Consider the following 19,230-nt stretch of genomic DNA (forward strand, 5'->3'; position numbering starts at 1 on the left):
AGACATCCACTACAACCCTCCCCCTGCCCAACCCCACCTGGCCCGGCATTTTGACTGGAGAATTTGCTATCTCTTCACCTTCTAAAGACTTACTGTGTCAGGAGATTAAAGATGCTGGGCTTTCCCCAGAGATGGATGCATTTCTGTGAGCATTGATTTATTATTAAACCTTTAGACATGTTGCTTGTTGTCTTATAAAATTCTCATTGGTGATTATTGGAAGAGAAGCTGTCCCATTGTTCTCAAATATTTCAGTCTGTCTGGAAAAAGTCCAACCATTATTAATATAATGAGAATGGTTTGCATGACAGTGATGCAACTAACTGGGCAGCCAAGGAGAATGGACTGGAATGCGCACGTGTGAACGATGACGACTTCACTGCAGTGGTCGGTGGGGGAGGTAGATGCCGTTGAGTGAGCACGCGTACTGTGTGGCCATCGCATTCAAAATGACTGAGTTAGAAAAGCAATGAACTGCATCAAATTTTATGTTAAGCTTGAACATTCTTCCATGGAAACTATTCGGATGATTCAGAAGGCTGCAGCTGTGGGCAACTGCTGATTGGCAGCTCCATCAAGACAACGTGCCTGCTCGTGCATCACGTCTCATGCAGTTTTTTTGTGTGAAATATCAAATCACCTCGTATGGTCTGTCCAGAAGGTATCCAGCCATGTACTAGGAAAAACAGAGATATTTATTGAAGAAGATACAAGATACAAGAAACATTGTACATAGGACAATGACACCTCAGTGCCCTTCAAAGTAGGCACTCTGGGACCTCACACAGTTCTCCCAATTGCCACCAGCTGCCCTGTCATATTCTCCTGAATCTCATCAATGATCTGAAAGGTGATTTTCCCTTTCAAAGGTGATTTTAGTTTTGGTAAAAGCCAGAAGTCACAGGGTGCCAAATCTGGGTTGTAGGGGGGCTCAGTCACATGGGCGATTTGATGTTTTGCCAAAAAACTGCATATATATAAAACTTTAGCCCTGGCTGAATAGCTCAGTTGGTTGACCATCTTTCTGATATGCCAAGGTTGAGGGATCAATCCCCAGTCAGGGCATATACATGAATCAACCAATGAATGCATGAATACGTGGAACAACAAATTCATGTCTCTCTCTCCCCTTCTTCCTCTCACTCTAAATCAATCAATCAATCAGTAAATATTTAAAAAGTATGTATGTTGTGAGAATTCAGTGGTAATTCCTGCCAGAATTCAGAGCCAATTTAAAAAGTAAGTAAGTAAATAAATACCTTTAAACCAGAATCCTATTCCTACCCTAAATTACCACCATGCAACCTCTCTTCCCCTGTTGCCTGACTTTGAATTTTTTCAAGAGGCTCATTTCTCCCGGTCTCTCCTGGCAGGTGTTTGACTGAACAAGGGAAGAGCAGGAGGAAGAAACCATTATAAACAGGTCCGTGTAATTGGCATAAAATATAACAGCTAGTTTCAACTTTTTGTTTGATTTTATGATGCTATCCCGCCCTTCACCTAAGAATTCTCTATGATATATTTTTTAAATTAGAAAGTCAAATGTTTTTGAAAAACCTGTGATAACTCCATGGATTACTAGGGACACCAGAAAGACTGATGTTGAGACTGGCTTTGTCTGTGCCAGAAGCTGCAAAATCAAATGACCCTAGGGGCGAGACAGGCCCTGCTAATAACCCGGCAGGCTGGGTGGAGACTGTGTCAAACTGCGGGTTGATTCCCATCTCAAGGGCACGGCTTCTAGTGGGCTGTAGCCCATTGTTGCCACTAGGTAGTGCATGCGGTGGCAGATATTAACCATAGCAACTTTCACTAATGTGTGGTTTCCTCCTCCTGCATGGTATACCAGAGGACTGAGTGTCTCTACCCCTGTGATAATAAGAATGGCCATGTGACTTGCTTTGGCCAATGAAATGTAAGCTAAAGTGACATATGTTACTCCAGGAGGAAATATGTAACTGCTGGCCCCTGGCCCCTTCTCTTCTTCTCCCTCTTTCCCCTCCATTGTGACCGTGGCTGCAGTTGCTGGTATGGAGGTACAATACTGAGTCATCACCTGCAGGGCAGCTGTGCTGGACAATCACCTTGATTCACAGCTGTCTCGTGTGGGTGAGAAAGAAAACTTTCTCTTGTTAAGCCACTGAGTTTTGAGGATATTTGCAACTTTAGCATAACCTATCCTATTTTTATTCCAACTATGGCATGTTGCCTGAATGTTTGTTTTCAAGAGAAGTTAGAAATTTAGATGTTTGCGTAAAATCTTTGATAGATTAAAAAAAAAAAGAATTTAAGGTTGAACCAACAAAGCCAAATTCAGCCTGCCAGCTACTAGTTTGCGCAGGTTGAGTAGACAATGAGTCAATAAGTGAATGATGTGCGGCAACCCTATCTCAATTCCGACAGTTTTTAGTGTGTGACATATGTTAGCTCTCAGTTACTCCTGGTCTTGCTGTTCATTGACATTCAGGTCGTTTTCCTCATTAGGTGGGAGGTGGGGACAGGCGAGGAATCATGTCTTAATCTTTGTGTATCTCACAGGCACATAATAGAGTTTCAGTAAATTAGCATAAAGAGTAGTTGATTACTCAGAATTACTATTTCCTCCTTTGATAGTGGAGGAACACCTCGGGGGAATTAATTATTTTGCCTCGCCATTGCATATTTTCTTGTTCACAAAGAGCTTGGGATTCATCAGTGTCTATTAAGCTTTAAAACATCATTGTCTAAGTAAGTGAGATGCAAAATCCAATGTATTCACCAGGCCTTGTCTAGTTGCAAGTAAAGGAAACCTAAATTCAAACTGCCTTAGGTAAGATATAATTTACTGATTCCTATAACTAAAAACTCCAGAGGTAGGGAGAATATTAGGCACGGGAGGATTCGGAAACTCAGACAAAGCTACGTGAACTTGATCTGTCTTTCCCTCCATTGCTTGGCTCTATTCTTCGTTGCATTGGCTTCACTCTTAGTAGATTCCCTCCATGTGGCAGCTTCTGGCAATTTCAAGTCTAGTTTCTGGTAGCTTCTCTTCCTGGCAGATCCATAAAATTCTACTCTCATCAGACTAACTTGGGATACTTGGCAAGCTCTGACCAGCCCACTGTATGAATTAGGACGTTTCCAGTTGCAAGTGATTGGAAACCTAAATTCAAACTGCCTTAGGCCAGGTCACTTGTCCCTCCCTAAGAACCAGCGGTAGATAAGCTCCATCCCGCAAAGCAGGCCAATGGCTACATACATGGGCCCATCGATGGCTTCTTCCTCTAGCCAATTCCAGAAGCAATGACTTTGTAGAGGGGCCTGGAGGGGGCAATGTGGTAGAAGGGAGGTCTTGAAGCTGTGTTTACATAGCATTCTATATAAAATACAAAAAAAAAAAACAAAAAAAAAACCCCACATCAAATAATGGAGGAGGCCTGATGGCAATTACAGGGAAATGGAGGGGACTAGCGGTCCCCAAGTTACCCCTTGGTGCCACCCATGTAGCATATTTAATTTGTGGGGGAAGCAAAGGCCTAGGAGGACTACCGGTGGCTCAGTCACATGCAAAGCAAGCCCTGGAGAGGACTTGCTCTAACCATACACACCAATGATTAGTTCCCACACAGAGATCAGTTTAGTTTTTTCAAAGTCCTAGACAAAGATGCATTAAAGTAACACTGCCCCGGTCAGTGTTTTCTTCCATATAAAGGTCCAGGCCTCAGTCGCATGGGGGAAACTGCGTAAGACAGTTTCACAGCATCCAGTGTTGATTTTCACGCTGCAGTCGGGCTGCATTAGCTGGTCTCTCTGATGCTGAGACTCATGCTCTTCCACGGAACAATCAAATTACTACTCGTTTTGTGTTGTAGATTCTTTCAGGACCTTACTTTCTTTTCACTTACTAACGTCAGCGTTTTCAGGGAGAGATCTGACCGTGCAGGTTAAAACGGTCAGGCAAGGTGTCAGGACATGATCTGCCTTTCCCTGCGTAAGACCAGTGCTCTTCTCCAGAAAGATTGCTCTGCCTGGGGGAGAGGAGGGGAAGAAAACCTCACTACATTCGCACAGCGGTGCAGGCTCACCTGGCTGTGCGTATCTGCTCCCATCTGTCTCAGGTCTTGTTTCTATCACTCTGAGCATCTGCACTCCAAGAAGGCATGAACTTTTTCTTTCACTTCCTTTCTTCTTTGGGTGATGACCTGACATCACTCTGAGAAGGAGGCTGACAGTCGATGAGCATAAACAGTCACTGCTTTCCGGCTTAGGCAGAAAGGTAGGGGGTCGGCGGAGCCCCCAGGGAGTCTGTAGGTAGGAGATGCCAACCACAGGTGTGAGGGTCTCAGGTGCTACGTGTGCTTGAGGACTCCGGCCTTTATATGCTGGAGGGCACCATGGAACACACATTTCCTCTGGAGTCCCTTTTAACGTCTACCACTCTGGGAGGGATGGAAGGTGGGAGTAGAGTTGGCAATGGAAGTTGTCATGGGGAAGAAGGCTATTGGGGGTGGGCGGAGAGCTAGCTCTGCTCGGTCCATGAGAGGAAAGGAGAGGCCTGAGGGAGTGGGACAAAAAGCTCAGGGGTCAAACAACCACCAGGAAACAGAACCCGGTGGGCTCAGGCTGCAGCCCCAGAGGAGGGGAGGCCTTTTGCGGTGAATCACCTCTGGGCTTAAGGGCACCTATGGTTGCCAGGTGGTCCAGTGGGTGGGAATAGAGGCATCCGTATGCCTTAATCTTCTGCCCATCCTAGTCCATGGGAGCATAAAACCAGCTTGCGAGATCATTTCCTCACTAACTCAGTCGTGAAGTGTCCAAGAATGAAAATGTGCTGAAATCCCCTCTTCTCCGGCTGCAAAAAAGCTCTAAGAACTGAGGAAGATGGTTCAACACAGGCTTCAAGGAGCTTTCGACCTGTCCTGCCGCCGCCTGGTCATTTCTCTCTCTCCGTTTCCGAGCCGCGGCTTGTCTCTCGGGGTGGCCGCCGGGCGGCTGTGCGCGGGGGATGCTCTTACATAACCGCTCGCCGCGTCCTGCTCTCCCGCGCGCTCCTGAGCCGCGGGGTGGGACAGCCGGGGATCGCGATGGGGCCCTGGCTGGTGCTGCGGGGCCCGGACCGCCCCTGCGGGGAGAGGAGTGCGAGAAGCCGCAGGAGGAGGGCGCGAAAGGCGGCGGAGGAGGTGAAGGTCAGTGGGTGTGAAGCGCCAGATCCACACCCCCCTCCTCCCCTGTCCCCTCCTTCCCTTCCTCTCCGTCCCCCTCTGACGTCTGGAGCTGCTGGCAGCTCCGGCTGGTTCCGCATTCCCGACCCCTCCCCGCCGCCCAGGGGCCGCTATATAGCCGGGGCTGATGCAACCCGTCCCGCCGCCCGCCACAGCCTGCGGGAGGGACGCTCGGCGGCCGCGACGGGGGGCGCTGGCGGCGGCGGACGCTGCAGCGGCGGCGGGGCTGGCGCCGCGGCGGCTCCCGGGCCGGGACGGGCCTGGGCACCGGGCGGAGCTCGGCGGCCGGGCAGCAGCGGCGCTGAGTGGGCACGGCGCCTGCAGCCGGGCCCCGGCCCCCGGGGTGCCGCCTCCGCCTGCGGCTTCTGCACGGTGGGTGCGTGCGCTTGTTGGGGGCGCCTGGGCCGGGCGGGGTGGGGCGCGCGGGCCGCGGGCACCTGGGTCGACCGCCCCCGCGCGGGCGGAGCGCGCGAGTCCCGGAACCCGCCGTCCTGCGGGGAGTCTCACGCAGTCCCGGGACCCCGAGCTGCCCCGGCGGGGGGCGCTGCAGCCCGGGCCGTTCCCGCGAAGCTCCTGGGAGCCGGTGGCTTTTCTTTGGTTCCCGCCCTGAGACGGGAGGCTCCGTCCATAACCCGGGCAGCCAGGGCACTCCTTCAGTCTCCCTCTCGCGCTCTCCTTCCCCGTGCGTTTGCAGAGGTGCTCTCCTCGAGCGGCAGGGACGGCGGGTGAGTGGGAAGAAAACTGCCGGGGGTAAGACAGGCCTTGGGGGTGCAGATGGAGGGTGAAAGTCCAGGGAGGTGCAGGGAGCTGGTGCTAGAGAGATGACAGCGACCTGCTGGCAAGTCCTGCCGCCCCCACCCCTTGCAGGGAGGTAGCGTGGCTCCAGAGGACCTGCGAGAGGGCTTCTCTCAGGGCCATTGCCCCGGAGTTCTGGGCAGGGAGGGGACCTAGGGATGGCCCGGGCCCCCTCTGCGTTCCCCCAGCTCCGAAGTCAGGTTACATAAGGTGGCAGGCCGGCTCTTCTAGGTAACCAGCCCCTCCTCTCCTGACCTGCCCAGTTTAGGAAGCTGTCTTATGCCCCTCCCCTCAAAGGAGGCTGAGGGATTGGGCCTTGCCGCCTAGACCCTAGACCCTAGGAGGGGCCCAGAGATAGAGAGGCCTTGGCTCCTCTGCAGGGATGGATGGGCCATGCACAAGGCTGAAAACGGAGAGGCTGGTGGAAGGGAAATTAACTGACCCTTTGGATCAGCTCCACTTAAAAGGTTGCCTGACCCTGGTTCAGTGTGCGACCCTCCCTACTGGCTTCCAGGACATCAGGCTGTGTCCTGACCACATGTACTCAGGGCAGATGAGCCCTGCGTGTCTCTCAAAAAAGGGCTTGCAGACTGTGGGCATGTATAGCCAGGCTTAAATCTTGGTGGCTCTCCTCAGGGTCTTAGTTTGAGGAGCCCCAGGAATTGAAGCTTTAAACCATGATTGTGTTCCTGCTTGTCCTTTAAGGCCTTGCTATGAATTGTGTTCACTTATCAGCTCCCCTCATCCCCACCCGAGCCCCCAGCCTTCCTTCCCTGAAGGTTTTTAAAAACACCTCCCATTGCTTTCATCTTTCCAGCAAATCCGGCTTTAGCTTTGATGGCTGCCTGATCTTCCTTTGCAGATTTCTAGGGGAGAGTTTAACCAGGTATCAGGTGTGAGCATGGCTCTGATTAACCTGAGGACCAGGGAAGAAAAGCAAGGTCTATTCTCTTGCCTCTGGCTGGTTAAGGTTTTACCTGGGTTAAAACAGGGAGGACGGATTTCTCAAAGGCTCTTCTGTTCCCCTTCTACTTTGGCTTTGGTTCAGAGCTGCAGGCAGCTCCAGAATCTTCCTGAAGAGCTGGGTGCTGTGAGATTTGAAAGGCTGCTGGAAGATAGGGGTGTGGAGGCCTCTGACTTTTCTCTGAGGTTGTTTGCAGCCACCTCCAAGGAGATGAGCTGATAAGTGGTAATGGTGTCCCCCAGGGAAGGCTTTGGATGAGGATCTCCTCGCTCACTCACTGCCTAGGTTTTGCAGCCACCCGAGTCTGTCTCCCCCACCTGTTTGCAGGCTGTGTGGGCAGCCTTTCCAACCCTTGGCAGGATGAGAAGGGCTAGGCTTTCCAGGCCTTCTTTGTCGTGGGGCTGCTGGTGTTGCAATGGGCTGTCTCTCACCAGTGTTTCTGTTTTCCAGCTCCGCTCTGGAAGAGAGGGGCCAGTGCGGCCTCGAGGTTGGCCTGCTCTGTATTCATTCAGCTCCAGCTCAACTTGAGCAATCAGAGCCAGGGCTGAGGGCAAGCAACATTCTTTTCTGCTTTGCTGCTGCAGGATGCAGTTTGCTTTTTTCCATGCGAATGAATTATATTTGAAACTGAAATGGGAGGAAGAGAAAAATAGAGTGAGTGTGTACGAATATGTGTGTGTGCATAGCTATATAGGCAGGGGGAGAGCAGCAGGCACATTATTTTTCCATTTTCCTTTAATTAAGGCTCTGTGGAGGTGTGTTTGAAAACAGAGGGTCTCCTATGCCTTTGAGGAGGGTGAGAACACTGTTTTGGCTGCGTCCCGGGCCATATGCAGCGTATGGTGGCCAATGAAACTGTGCCTGGCTCGTTCTGTTGCTTGTCTTGGCAGTCGGTTCCGTGGCTTGTGTTACCCGCTCTGGAACTTACGGGCTGCCAAGCTCCGTGTGCCTGTGTGTATGTGTGTGTGTTCACTCTTGTTCGTGTGTGTGGTTTGGCCTCTGGAAGCTCAGCAGAGACAAATGCCTCAGCGACCCAGGGTTGGAATTTCAGCCTGTGTTTCTTTACACTCATTGCTGGCTGTGGGAGGCCCGGCCAGAGCCCACCGGTCTGGGGATGTTATTTTCTGGTCTTTTCTTTTCCCCGCTGCAGCCCATGGGACTCCAGTTGTGGAGCTTCATTTCCAAAGCTTTAGCTGGCCAATGGCATTTTTTCAGGAGGGCCCAAGGATTGATCACACATTCTGTGTGTGTGTCTGTGGAGTGTTTCGTGCTGTGAACTCCTGACACCAAGGACCAGAGATGGAGTGAAGAGGGAAGAAATCGTAGAGGCTTGTCGGGTAGTAGTGCCTCGCCAGCTTCAACTTGCTGCTGGGGAGAAGGATTTCTGGCAGAAGTAACTTACTGTGTATTCATTGAGCACCTACATCAGGCAGGGGAGACAGTGCTCACAGCCTGAGCCTTGTTGAAAGCATTTTTCTGATCTCCTGGGAAGAACTTTCCTGGGGAGAGGTTCCAGTTTCTTCTATGCAAGGATCATGGATACCAGTGTGCCGTGGTGGTGGCTTCTCCTGACCACTGCCACCCCCCTTTTTCATCTTAAAAAGATCTGAGGGGTGGCCCCCTCTAAGCAGGCCGAGGATAGAGTAGGCAGAAGGACACAGAAGGTGCTGGCCCTCTGCTTCCGGAGACAGGGGTGGAAACCCAGCCAGCTAGTGGTGCCAGTGACCAAGGCAGCTGTGTTCTGGAATGCAGGGTGGAGGAGACCGTAGGGGAAACTGGGGCAAAAGGCAAGTGCTAGGCCTCATTTCTGTGCCTTCGTACTCAGCCCTGACCTGGCCCCTTTGTTTCTATTCTGCAGTAACTGCCTGGATGCAGGATGGTCCTGGCCCCTTAGGGTTAAGAGCTGGAAAGTAGGAGAACAGAGAATCCTCCGGGGGAATCCTCTTTGTGGCCATAGGAAAAGGAAAAGGAGACCAGTGGTAGGTGGGAATGGCACAGAAGTGACCTTGAGGGCTCCTGCAGCGGCGGTATCCTCCAGAGAGGGGGGCCCTCGCGGTAGCACTGATTTCATACTCCCTAGGGGCAGGCGCTGTTCCAGGTACTTTCCAAGTTGTCACTAATTTAATCCTCTCTGCAGACTTACAGGGCAAATAACATTATTATTCCCACTTTACCCCTGAGGAAAGTGAGGCACAGAGAGGTTAGGGTACTTGCCCAAGGTCACACAGATAGTAAGGAGGAGAGCTAGTTTTCCCATTCAGATGATATGGCTCCAAAGCTCCCACCCATAACCTGCCTCACTCTCCTGCCTGTGGAGCCCGGACAGCCATCGGAGAGGAGCTTTTGCTGCTTGTCCTTGTTCTCAATCTGGGTGCTTCTCCTAGATTGCACCCTGTTGCTCCTTGCCTTCTGTCTCTTCTTGTCTTTTTGCAGCTGGTTGACCTATGTAATTTCAGATTCCAGGAGAGAGATCATCCCAGATAATTCCTTATCTCCAAGAACAAATTTGCTGTTTAATTCTCCATGATTTTTGATAGTTAGTACTATGTTCTGTGATCACTGGCCTGGCACCTTTCTGCACCGCCCCCCCCCAACACACACACACACACACACACACACACACACACACACACACACATTTTCCTCCTGGGAATCTTCCCAGGCTCCTGCTCTCAAGACCTCCCACCTGCTTGGGTGATTCCCAGGTGTCGCTGCCTGCTTGACTTCCAACTCCACTAGTGCCCCTGGGGCCTAACTCCCTCGCTCCCTGACCTGTCCTCACTCACCTCCACTGTTTGGAACCTTGCAGGTTTAGGCTGCCTGCACTCACTTGCACACCCCTTCCTGGCTCCGGATGCCAGCCTGGGCCAGCTGTCTGCCCGGAGGGGAGCTAACCTCAAAGAGGCCCAGGAATTTTAGAGCCTCCCTTAAACTTTTGTTTCTATGGACAAAAAGTTTGTGATGCAAATCCTCACTTTCTCTTAACCTGTCCTCTTTTTTTGTTTGTTTGTTTTTTAATCTATCTTTGCCATTCTAGGTGAAGATGCCAATGACTGGGCACTTTCTAATAAAAATAGCTCTTTACAAGTCTGACCCATCAAAGCAAGACTGTTGTTTATTTGTGGACACTCGCATTAAAAAGTTACGCTATTTCGCAGATTTACATAGAGTAAACAAGAGACAAAAATAAGAGGGAAATACTTAAGTTACTTCCACCCTTTTTTTTGGTTTCATCTAAAATGATGTTTTATGTTAATATCTCCCAATAGGGTCCATTTTCTGGACTTGAAATGTTTTCTGGCTTTTCTTCCTCTTGTACAAGACAGCACCCCAGCTGCGTGCCTGTGAGTTCCTGAGTACGTCAGAACAGAGAGATACTTGTATCGGGTCTTCAGGTTCTTTCCCCATGGATCCATCCAGTCCCTGTTTCTCTGGATCTGGCTTTCAGGGACCTGCATCAGATTACTCATAATCTTGGGCTCAACGACAGTTCAGGATCCATTGTGACCTCCTGAACCCTCTCTGTCTTGTTCATGCCTCCCTCATCAGTCCCCTCTGGCTCTGTGCACACCCAGTTTTTCTTCTCTGGCTAGTTTCCAGGTTGTTCCTGGTCAGTATCCCAAATTGCCAAAGTCTTTTTGGATTCTAGGCCTGTCTTTGAGACACAAGCTTCATTCGCTAGTTTTGGTCTTCCGCCAACGTATAGCGCTTGCTCTTTATTGATGCATCCTAGTTACTAATGGAGACATGGGGGGTGTTTATCTTCCTTTCAGACCTCCTGGGCCCTGAAGGGAAAAAACCCCCCTGGGTTCTTCCCCTAAACCTTTTAGTGCCTAGTTCTCCTTTTCCTCCTAAATTGTTTCCGTATGGAACAACCAATTTGGGAGATGATTTCACCTCTTGTCATCTTTCCTGTCTTCCTTGAAGTGGGTAAATTCCTCCTGGTTGTTATTGGTGCCTTGCCACTACCCTGCTACCCCTCCTCTTTTTATAGATCTCTAAATCACATTGGATTGTCTTATTTTTCATATCACCAAAGTTGCCTTTCAGCCTTGGATTGTCAGCCAGCTCTTTCCAGTTAATGAGGACCCAGTTATGAAAGGCAGCCGCTCCGCCCCTCCCTCTGTCCCCCCCCCCCCCGCCCCCCGCCCCGTCCCACCCCCAGAGCTGGTTAGGATGACTTCTCACTCGTGAACGTCAGCTGTTGTGGTTGTCTCCTAGGAATGGCATGTGTTAAGGACTTTGTGGTTTGCATCTGAGCAGTTAGGGGCGCCCTTGTGGGGGAAGGAAAGAGAGGGGGATTTTTTGCTTCTGCAAAGGAAAGCCTGGAGCCCCATCCCCTGAGTGAGGTCGTTGTTGGGTTGGGTTCACAGGGAATCCGGAATGGCAAGAATTTATGGGGCTGCTGCTCCCACGGGCTGGTTACCCCTCTTAGAGGTGGGGGGGTTCCACAGTAGCAAATATTTTGGGATCATTTGTTAGTGTCTCATTTATACCATCTGTATGAAAATAAACAGAAGCTGCAAGCAGGGCCTATCATTCCCGGAACAGAGTGGGGTCTGGCTTCCATCTCTCGGAGATGGCTTAGGCAGGAAAGCACACAGAAGTATTTTTCTTGGGGTCTGCTGTGGGAAGGGAGAACCTGGAGGTGGATAACAAACATCTAAATTGCCAGAGGGGGGGATCCTTACCCCACTTACTGAATTTTGCTCTGCCATGAATTTGTTATTATCTGTTCATTCATTTATTTATAATTCAGTAAGTACTTATTGATTATGCTTTTTATGCCAGAAATTATGCTAGGCACTGGGGTCACATGGGGGCAACAAGCAGATACCCCTGGAATCACCCCTCCACCTGCTAAGGGGCACGTGGTACATTTTGCCACACGGGAATGGGTCCTTCCAGTTCAGGGAGATTCTGGGGCTTCTGGCCAAGGAGGGGATGTTGGTCTGTATTTTTGCTTTGCTCCCTACCTGGGGTTTGTGTTCAGCTGAAGCACAAGGCACAGAGCATTTTCCAGCCTCCTATCTCCTGTCCATTTTGACTTGCTCAGTGAAGCATCCTTTTTGGGGTCATTGATTTCTTGTAGCATCAGTTCAGGTCTAGAAGAGGGGATTTTGTGGGGTTTCTCCTCTTCTGAGAAGGAAATGTGAGTTTCCTTTGTCAGTTTGGCTCAGGTGGCCTAAAGTCGCCCTCCTCTGCCTGCCGAGTGTCCATACAGCTGGACCCAGGCATCCTTTTGCCACGCAGGAATGAGTCCACCCAGGAATGAAACGCTGGCCCGTTTCTTGTTTTCCCTGGGGAGACGAGCAGCTCATCGTCATGCCCTGGAGCAGCCTTCTGGTGTGGCTCACGTTTAGGGAGGGTCACAGCACATTGACCTACCACACGTGAGACATCTCAGGAGCCATTTCTATGTCTGGGCTCCCACCCAAGCTGCCTTGGGGTTTTTCAGGGAGCTTCCTAAACCTGGATCTTAATGGGAGGCAAAGTAGAGGGTCCCCTGTGCAAGACCGCCATTCTCCACTGCGGGCTGGGGTCTGAAAGTCTACTGCTAGAAGGCCATTCCTTCCGCATTAACATCTCTCGGAACCCAGGAGGGAACCAAACCAGGGAACGATGAGAAAGCTCTGGTTCTAAAAACCAGGGACCAGGAGTCTTGCTCTGGCTCTTTCCCGCTCTGGCTGTGTGACCTTGGACAAGTCATTCAACCTCTGTGAGCTTCAACTTCCTCACGTGCAAAATGAGGATGTGGTGTAGATAAGCACGGGGCCTCCTGCAGCTCTGAGACTGTAACATGATGTGGATGAGTCTCAGATCCTTTTCTGAGACGGCCGGGGGCACTGGTTGCTTAGGAGGGGGTAGAAAGGATGTGCCTCCTCACTCACAGTATTGTAGGTGGTCCAACAACCAGACGGCTGGCTGGCTGGATAGGAGCCCTGGAAGGGATCAGATAAGTCTGGCTTTATTGGAAGACAAGCTTTCTGCACTGTCATCTGTGCCTTGAAGTGACCATTTCTTACCCCTGAGCTCCTCCCTGTAAAGAGAGGGAAGAAATAAGAATTCTCCTGGTGTTGACCTAATTTATGTGTTTCATGCCTGAATCTTTCTTCCCTTGCAAACCTTCTGGGCCTGGGACAGTCAGAATATGTGTTTGTTTGGAGAAAGAGGAGACCCTGGAGGGCTGGTCTCCTACTGGTCTCCACTGGGAAAGCACGTGCTAGTTAATTCCATCTCCTTTGCCTCCCTCTCTTCAATCATAGGTACCAGAGGCACACGCTCACACACATAGTCACCTTTGACTTCGATTTGCTTCATTTCATATTCAGGGTGTCTTAACAAGTATGCAGAACGGGATGTGTGATTCGAGGGGAGGCACCATGCCAGACCAAAAATAGCTCCCTCTTAAGCAGGTGCAAAGGTGCTTGAGATTCCATCGTTATAATCCATTCTCTTGGGAGGCAGTGCGTTGCAGTTTAAATTCCGGTTTTAACTGTGTGCTGTCTTTGAGCGAGTTATCTTTCTAAGCCTCAGCTTCTTCCTCTGTGTCATGGGCACTGACCCAGTCTTATGGGGCTAATGGGAGGATTGTGCAATGCCAAGCACATAGCAAATGCTGAATCGATGAGCTGGTAGTTGGACTAAGCCTTACCTGAAGTGCCAAGGATAACCTTGATGTGAATTAATGGATTAAGTTTCCCTCTAAAACAAAATGGACTTAAGGACAGAAAGAACCACTGGGTCGGGAAGGGGTTCAGGGGGACGTTAGTGAAAGAAGGAAGGAGGTCCTGGCAAGACGTGGGGCTTAAGCCCTTGTGGCACCTCCTCTGGCTGACAGCGCATGTCCTGCTCTCCTCCCGCCTCCTCCAGGCTGTACTGCCGCTCCTCCTGCTATGATGCCTGGGCAGATCCCGGACCCTTCCGTGACTGCGGGCTCTCTGCCCGGGCTCGGCCCCCTGACTGGACTCCCCAGCTCGGCCCTGACTGCGGAGGAGCTGAAATACGCCAACATCCGCAACATGGGGCCCATGATCGCCCCCTTGCACTTCCTGGAGGTGAAACTGGGCAAGAGGCCTCAACCCGTGAAGAGCGAGGTGAGTGAGCCTTGTTTCCCCAGGCAGAGTCCCAGGGAAGGACGCCTGGGCTAGAGCCCGAGGTCTGGCCCTACACCCGCCCACCCACGGGGGGACCTGAGCAATGCTATTCAGCATGGGCTCTGAGGATCAGGAGCTTCCACGTCTCCCTGTGGCTTGTTAAAAATGCAGAATCCCAGGCTCCACCCTAGACCTTCTGAAACAGAATCTGCATCTTAGTAAGTTCCCCTGGGGAATTCAGGGACACGTTAAAGTTTGAGAAGTCCTGGGCCAGGACAGGATGCTGAACGTGTCTCTGGTTCTTTGAGGGGCAAGGGAGGAGTGATTAATAACGATAATGAATAACAACATGTGGGCAGTCTCTGGCGCACTGGGAGAACGGGGAGAGTTAATAGAACTGCACACGCTTTGAAAAATATAGAAGAGAATACCAATATTGGGTTATCTTTAAAAATTATCATTAGTCCTATCATCGTTCTAACAGCCTTGCCCCCCCCCCGCCTCCCCCCCCCCCCCCCCCCCCAGGCTACAGCCGGACGTGGGAACTGGGAGGAAGGATGGTGTGGCCTTCTTCCCAAGGAGCTGCCAGAGCTGGGCACGGCCTCAGCCACCTGTAATGGTCTGCTGTAGATGCTTGCTGGGGACCCACACATGGAGCACTCCCGCTGCAGGTCCCTTGCAGCTGCAGCTCTCACTGGCCTTGCTCACTGCAGAGCAGCTTTTCCCTGGGGACTAGTGAGAAGCAGAAGTGCCCGGCACAGTGCGGGTGCACATGAGTGCCGGGAATGCCCCCTGCCACTTCCCCAGGGCTGGCGATTCATCCAAAGGCCTGAGGTCCCCAGCAGGGCCATTTCTTCAGAGGCCTGACAGGATAGCTGCCCACCTGGAAGGGAGAAGGAGCCAGTGGTGGGAGGTGGAGAGGTGGCTGGGGACAGAGATGGGGTACGGGACTCAGGCAGCAGCTGAGTATCAGTTGCTTAGTAGCTCTGAGGAGAAGGAGCATCCACAGGCAAAGGAGCTGCTGGAAGGGGGCTCATGCTTTAGAATGGAGCTCGGAGGCTAGACATGCTGAAGAGAGGGGCTCCTGCGTGGAGCGGAGTGTCTGGGTCCTGGTGGAGGAGAGCTGGGCATAGGACGCAGCTACTGCTCAGTGCCCTCGCCCCCGAGTACCACAAAAACTGCAGAGAAGGGCCGCTGGGGGCTTGGCCAGGGGTGGCAAACTAGCCACTCGCATCCTGAATCTGGCCCTCAGATGTGTTTTGTTTGGCCTACATGGTGTTTTAAAAGAAACTTGAACCAACACTTCACTTAAAAAGTTGGATTTTAATCTTCGATTAAAAAATCGGAAGACCTGGTTACCCCATGCCCTGTCCTGGCATGGCATCGGCCACAGGGAAGCAAGCAGAGACGCCCTCCATTGCTTTCCTCTTTCCGGTTTGCCACAGGCCTCCACGCCTCTCTATTACTTGATTTTTTTTTCTCTGTTGGTTTTGCTTCTGTTACCACCGGCTGCCTTTATTTACCTTAACTGCTTGGCCCCTACTGTAGACATTCGTACTCCGGTCACCTGGGTGCAATGCATTGTAGGTGCCCACTAAAGACTGTTGATTTCAAGGTGAGAGTTGATGGTAATTACGTTCATGTGATTGACGTTGTGGATCAGTGTGCTGTCATAGCACTACCTGGCTTACTTAGAATTCTGTTTTCCTTTTGGGGGGCCCTTGCCTTCCGTCCTCTGCTATTCACCTTCCCAGACCCATAACCTGAAAGCACCCGTTTCTGGGTCGTTCCGCAGTCTAATCGCCATTTAAAATCAGTACCTGAGCAGTGTCCCTGGGCTGCTGAGGCTGCAGCTTTGATGAAAAGCCCCAGACAGGGGCTGGGCCACCAAAGATTTGCCTGTGAGGTGCAGTTATCACCTCTTCCCTCTGCAAAAGGTGCTGGAGGAGCCTTCTTTTTTTAGGGGGAGGAAAGGTTTTTATTTGGTTTGGGTATTTTTACATTTCACAGCCTCCCCAACTTGGTGGCATATGCCCCGTACCTGACGGTGACGCGCTGTCTTCACAGGCGCCCACAAACACACCATCCAGGCTGTGAAAATAACCAGCCGTTGTTAGGGCCGATTTGCATGTCCTCTCTCTCCTGACAGACTGCAGCACGGGGGTGGGGTGGGGGGGCGGCCGCGGGGCGAAGTAGACTGTGCTGGCGTGAAGTGAGGTCAACCCTGCACTGGGAACTGACCTCCAAATGCTTTCTAGGTCAGACTTAAGGTAGGTGGGGGTGAGGGGGTTCATTCTTAGAGCAATGAAGCAGGTGGGGAGAGGAACTTGTTGCTGCAGAACCCTCGGTCCCAAAGATGTATTTGCATACAGCAAGCCGCCTTTGGTGGACTTTCACATGGGCATCTTAGGTTGGTAAAGTTTCTTGAATTATAGAAGGCACTCGCTCACAGTCTGAAGCATTGGATGTGTACCAGGCCCGGTGCTAAGTGTTTAATATGCATCTCATGTATTCCTTACCTGATCCTGGTGACTGGCTTTGTCCCATGTTAGAGAAGAGAAATATGAGGTCCAGGGAGGAGGCGGTCAAGTCACCCAGGCCCCCAGCGCTGGAAAGTGCCAAAACTGGGCTCCGGGGGAATGGCGAGGCTGCTGCTGGAATAGCCACGTCTCAGCTGCACTGGGCCAGGCACCAGGCACGGTGCTGTGAAGTATCTCACTGGACTCGCACAAGAACCCTCGGAAGGGATTATCGTTCCTATCGTTGTTGTTATACCCACCTGATGGATGAGGGTAACAGGCTTGGGGAAGACCGCAGTCATGCAGCTGGGAAGCTCACTTTAGAGCCAAAGCTTTAACCTTTTGCTGTGGCTGCCTCCCTAGCAGGCTGAGGAAGGGGGCGGGGTGGAACGAACAGGCCCTAGAACACTGGATCATTTTGATGACATGGCCCGATTAGCGCTGAGCCCGGCAGTTCTGTGGCCGCATTGTCTCCCAAGGCCCAGAGAGAGTGGGCCGAGCCGCTGTGCAGGCAGCTCTGTCTGCGCAGGCTTGTGGACGGTCCACCGTGCGGAGGCCAGCGGTCTCTCGGGCCAGGTGCAAATGCATGAAGCAATTTGGTAAAAGAAAACTGAAAGAATTAAGTTAAACAATAGGTTTTGTAAATGATAAGGTGCTTTGTGCCGATGCTATTATTATGTGGTTGACACGTAATGCTAAACTGTTTTGGTGCCAACCGCTTGCCGCCAGTCCGTTTGTCCCACAGATACTTGCTAAGCAACCACCTACTATGTGCCAGGTGCTGTGCCAGACACTGGGAACCGAGACAGACAAGCTCCCCGCTGCCCTTTTTCTCAGAACTGTATATTGTAGTGGGGGCATCCAGAAATAAAAATAAGCAAATTAATATCTAATAGAAAAGGTCAGGCAGTAGTATCGTGAAGGCAAACTAAGCAGACCGAGTGCACGGTGAGTGGCCAGGCTGCTGATTTTGATGGTTGGCTAGGATCTGGGCATTTGTATTCTGGGTTATGGGGTTCTTAGAGACCATGCTCTTTCTTGTCTTTTTCTCTTGTTTTTTTTTTTTTTAATTGACTTTATTGGGGTGACTTTGGTTAATAAAATCATATAGGTTTCAGGTATTACAATTCTATAATACAGGGTCCGGCAGAAGTCACGCCTGCTGCAGTGTGGTTGGCAGGGTGCATGAATGTCACCCAAGATGGACAGCAATTTGAGCGTTTCACCTAAAACGTCACATGCTGTGCTTAGTGTGATATGGTATGCTGCGGAAGTACCTGCTTATGAGTCTGCAATAAAAGATTTTGTAATGAAAAGGGGGAATTATTTGTGCTGCACCCTGTATATCATCTGTATAGTGTACTATGTGTTCACCACCCCAAGTCAAGTCCCCTTCCATCACCACTTATCCCTCTTATCCCCTCTTCTGACACCCCAACCCCCTTTTCCTCTTCTTTCTTCCCTTTTTGTTCTTCTTTCCTATCCACTATTCCACTCCAGCTTTCTCCAGAGCTTTCCCTCCTACACTTTTATTCTGCAGCCCATTCCAGCTGAGCTCCTCAAACAACCGGTCCCTACTGGCCTGAAGATATTGGTCCTTCCTGGGTCATCTATGAGTGGGCTGCTGTGGCTACAGGGGCCACACCCTGCCTCTGGGCCTGGAATGCATTTTCATTGTGGCTGCGGGGAGTGGGGGAGGTCAGAAGCCCCACCCTTGCTCACAGGTCTACAAACCAAGCACTTACCTAACCACCTGCTAGATGGGACCCCTCACCCTCTGTGCCAGTGCAGGCTCTAGAGGGGACTCAAGTTCAAGGGCGGTTGGACTGGGTGACCTTTTAGGAAAGAGGCTGTCATTCGTGAGCAGGAGTCAGCCTACAGATGAATCTCATTTGGCCCTCACACTGTGGGGATTTTTTCCTTTCCTTTTTCTTTTTTTTTTTTTAATTGAATGAGTTGCTATATTTAAAAGCCAGGAAATGTGAACTTTCTGGCTTCTTTTTAAAAACCAGACTATCTGGCCACTCTAGGTCCACACCCTTATGTGCAATGAAAGCTACAGCTGAGTAGCAGATGCCCACAGTACTAGCATGCGGCCTTGATTTTATCACAGGCCCCACTACTCCCTGTTGCCTCATACCCAGCCCACTTCACCCTGTCCGTGTTACCAGCCTGCTTTTGAGTTTGGGTCCTGTGTTTAGGTCCCAAGGACAGCGACTAGATCTTACATTTCTTTTTACTCCCACCAGACTGTGAGCAGTGCCTCGCATATACTGAATGTTCAATATGCGCTTGCCGTTTTAAACATTAATTAGCCACGTCAACTCGGCAGGTCACTTAAACGCTCTCTACCTTGATTTCTGTCCCTCTCAATTCTTACCTCCAAGCATTGTCCTTTTATTTTTCTGTTTCTGGACTTAAGTGACTTCAGGCAGAAAAAAAAAGCGCAATGAAAACCAAGCCAACTATCCCCAAACTTGGCTCATCGTCAAATCGCTTGGAAACATCTTATATAAATACAGATTTCCAACCCCCACTCCACTCCCGCCCCTGGGCCCACGGATTCAGACGCTCTGAAGGTGGAGTCCAGGGAATCTGTGTTTTTTAGGCTTAGGGTTGGCTTTGTTTATCACACATCTCCTAGGCTCTTCTGT

At 51.0% G+C, this 19,230-nt stretch overlaps 1 protein-coding gene across 3 annotated transcripts in view; it reads left to right on the plus strand.

Moving 5' to 3' along the window:
- Positions 1–4,973: 4,973 nt before the first annotated feature.
- JDP2 (Jun dimerization protein 2) overlaps positions 4,974–19,230 on the plus strand; it is a 38,224-nt gene continuing 23,967 nt past the window's right edge. Inside the window, exons 1-2 of one of the 3 annotated variants that reach the window (XM_045201729.3) lie at positions 4,974–5,165; positions 13,834–14,057. In XM_045201729.3, the coding sequence (XP_045057664.3) occupies positions 4,985–5,165; positions 13,834–14,057 (405 nt within the window). In that variant the 5' untranslated portion in view covers positions 4,974–4,984. Of the gene's footprint in view, positions 5,166–5,300; positions 5,574–5,720; positions 5,927–13,833; positions 14,058–19,230 lie in introns of those variants that run through there. The other 2 variants (XM_053928592.2, XM_024568038.4) reach the window with 2 other exon arrangements.

The sequence above is a fragment of the Desmodus rotundus genome, chromosome 7 (genome assembly GCF_022682495.2).
Source record: "Desmodus rotundus isolate HL8 chromosome 7, HLdesRot8A.1, whole genome shotgun sequence".
Taxonomy (NCBI): domain Eukaryota; kingdom Metazoa; phylum Chordata; class Mammalia; order Chiroptera; family Phyllostomidae; genus Desmodus; species Desmodus rotundus.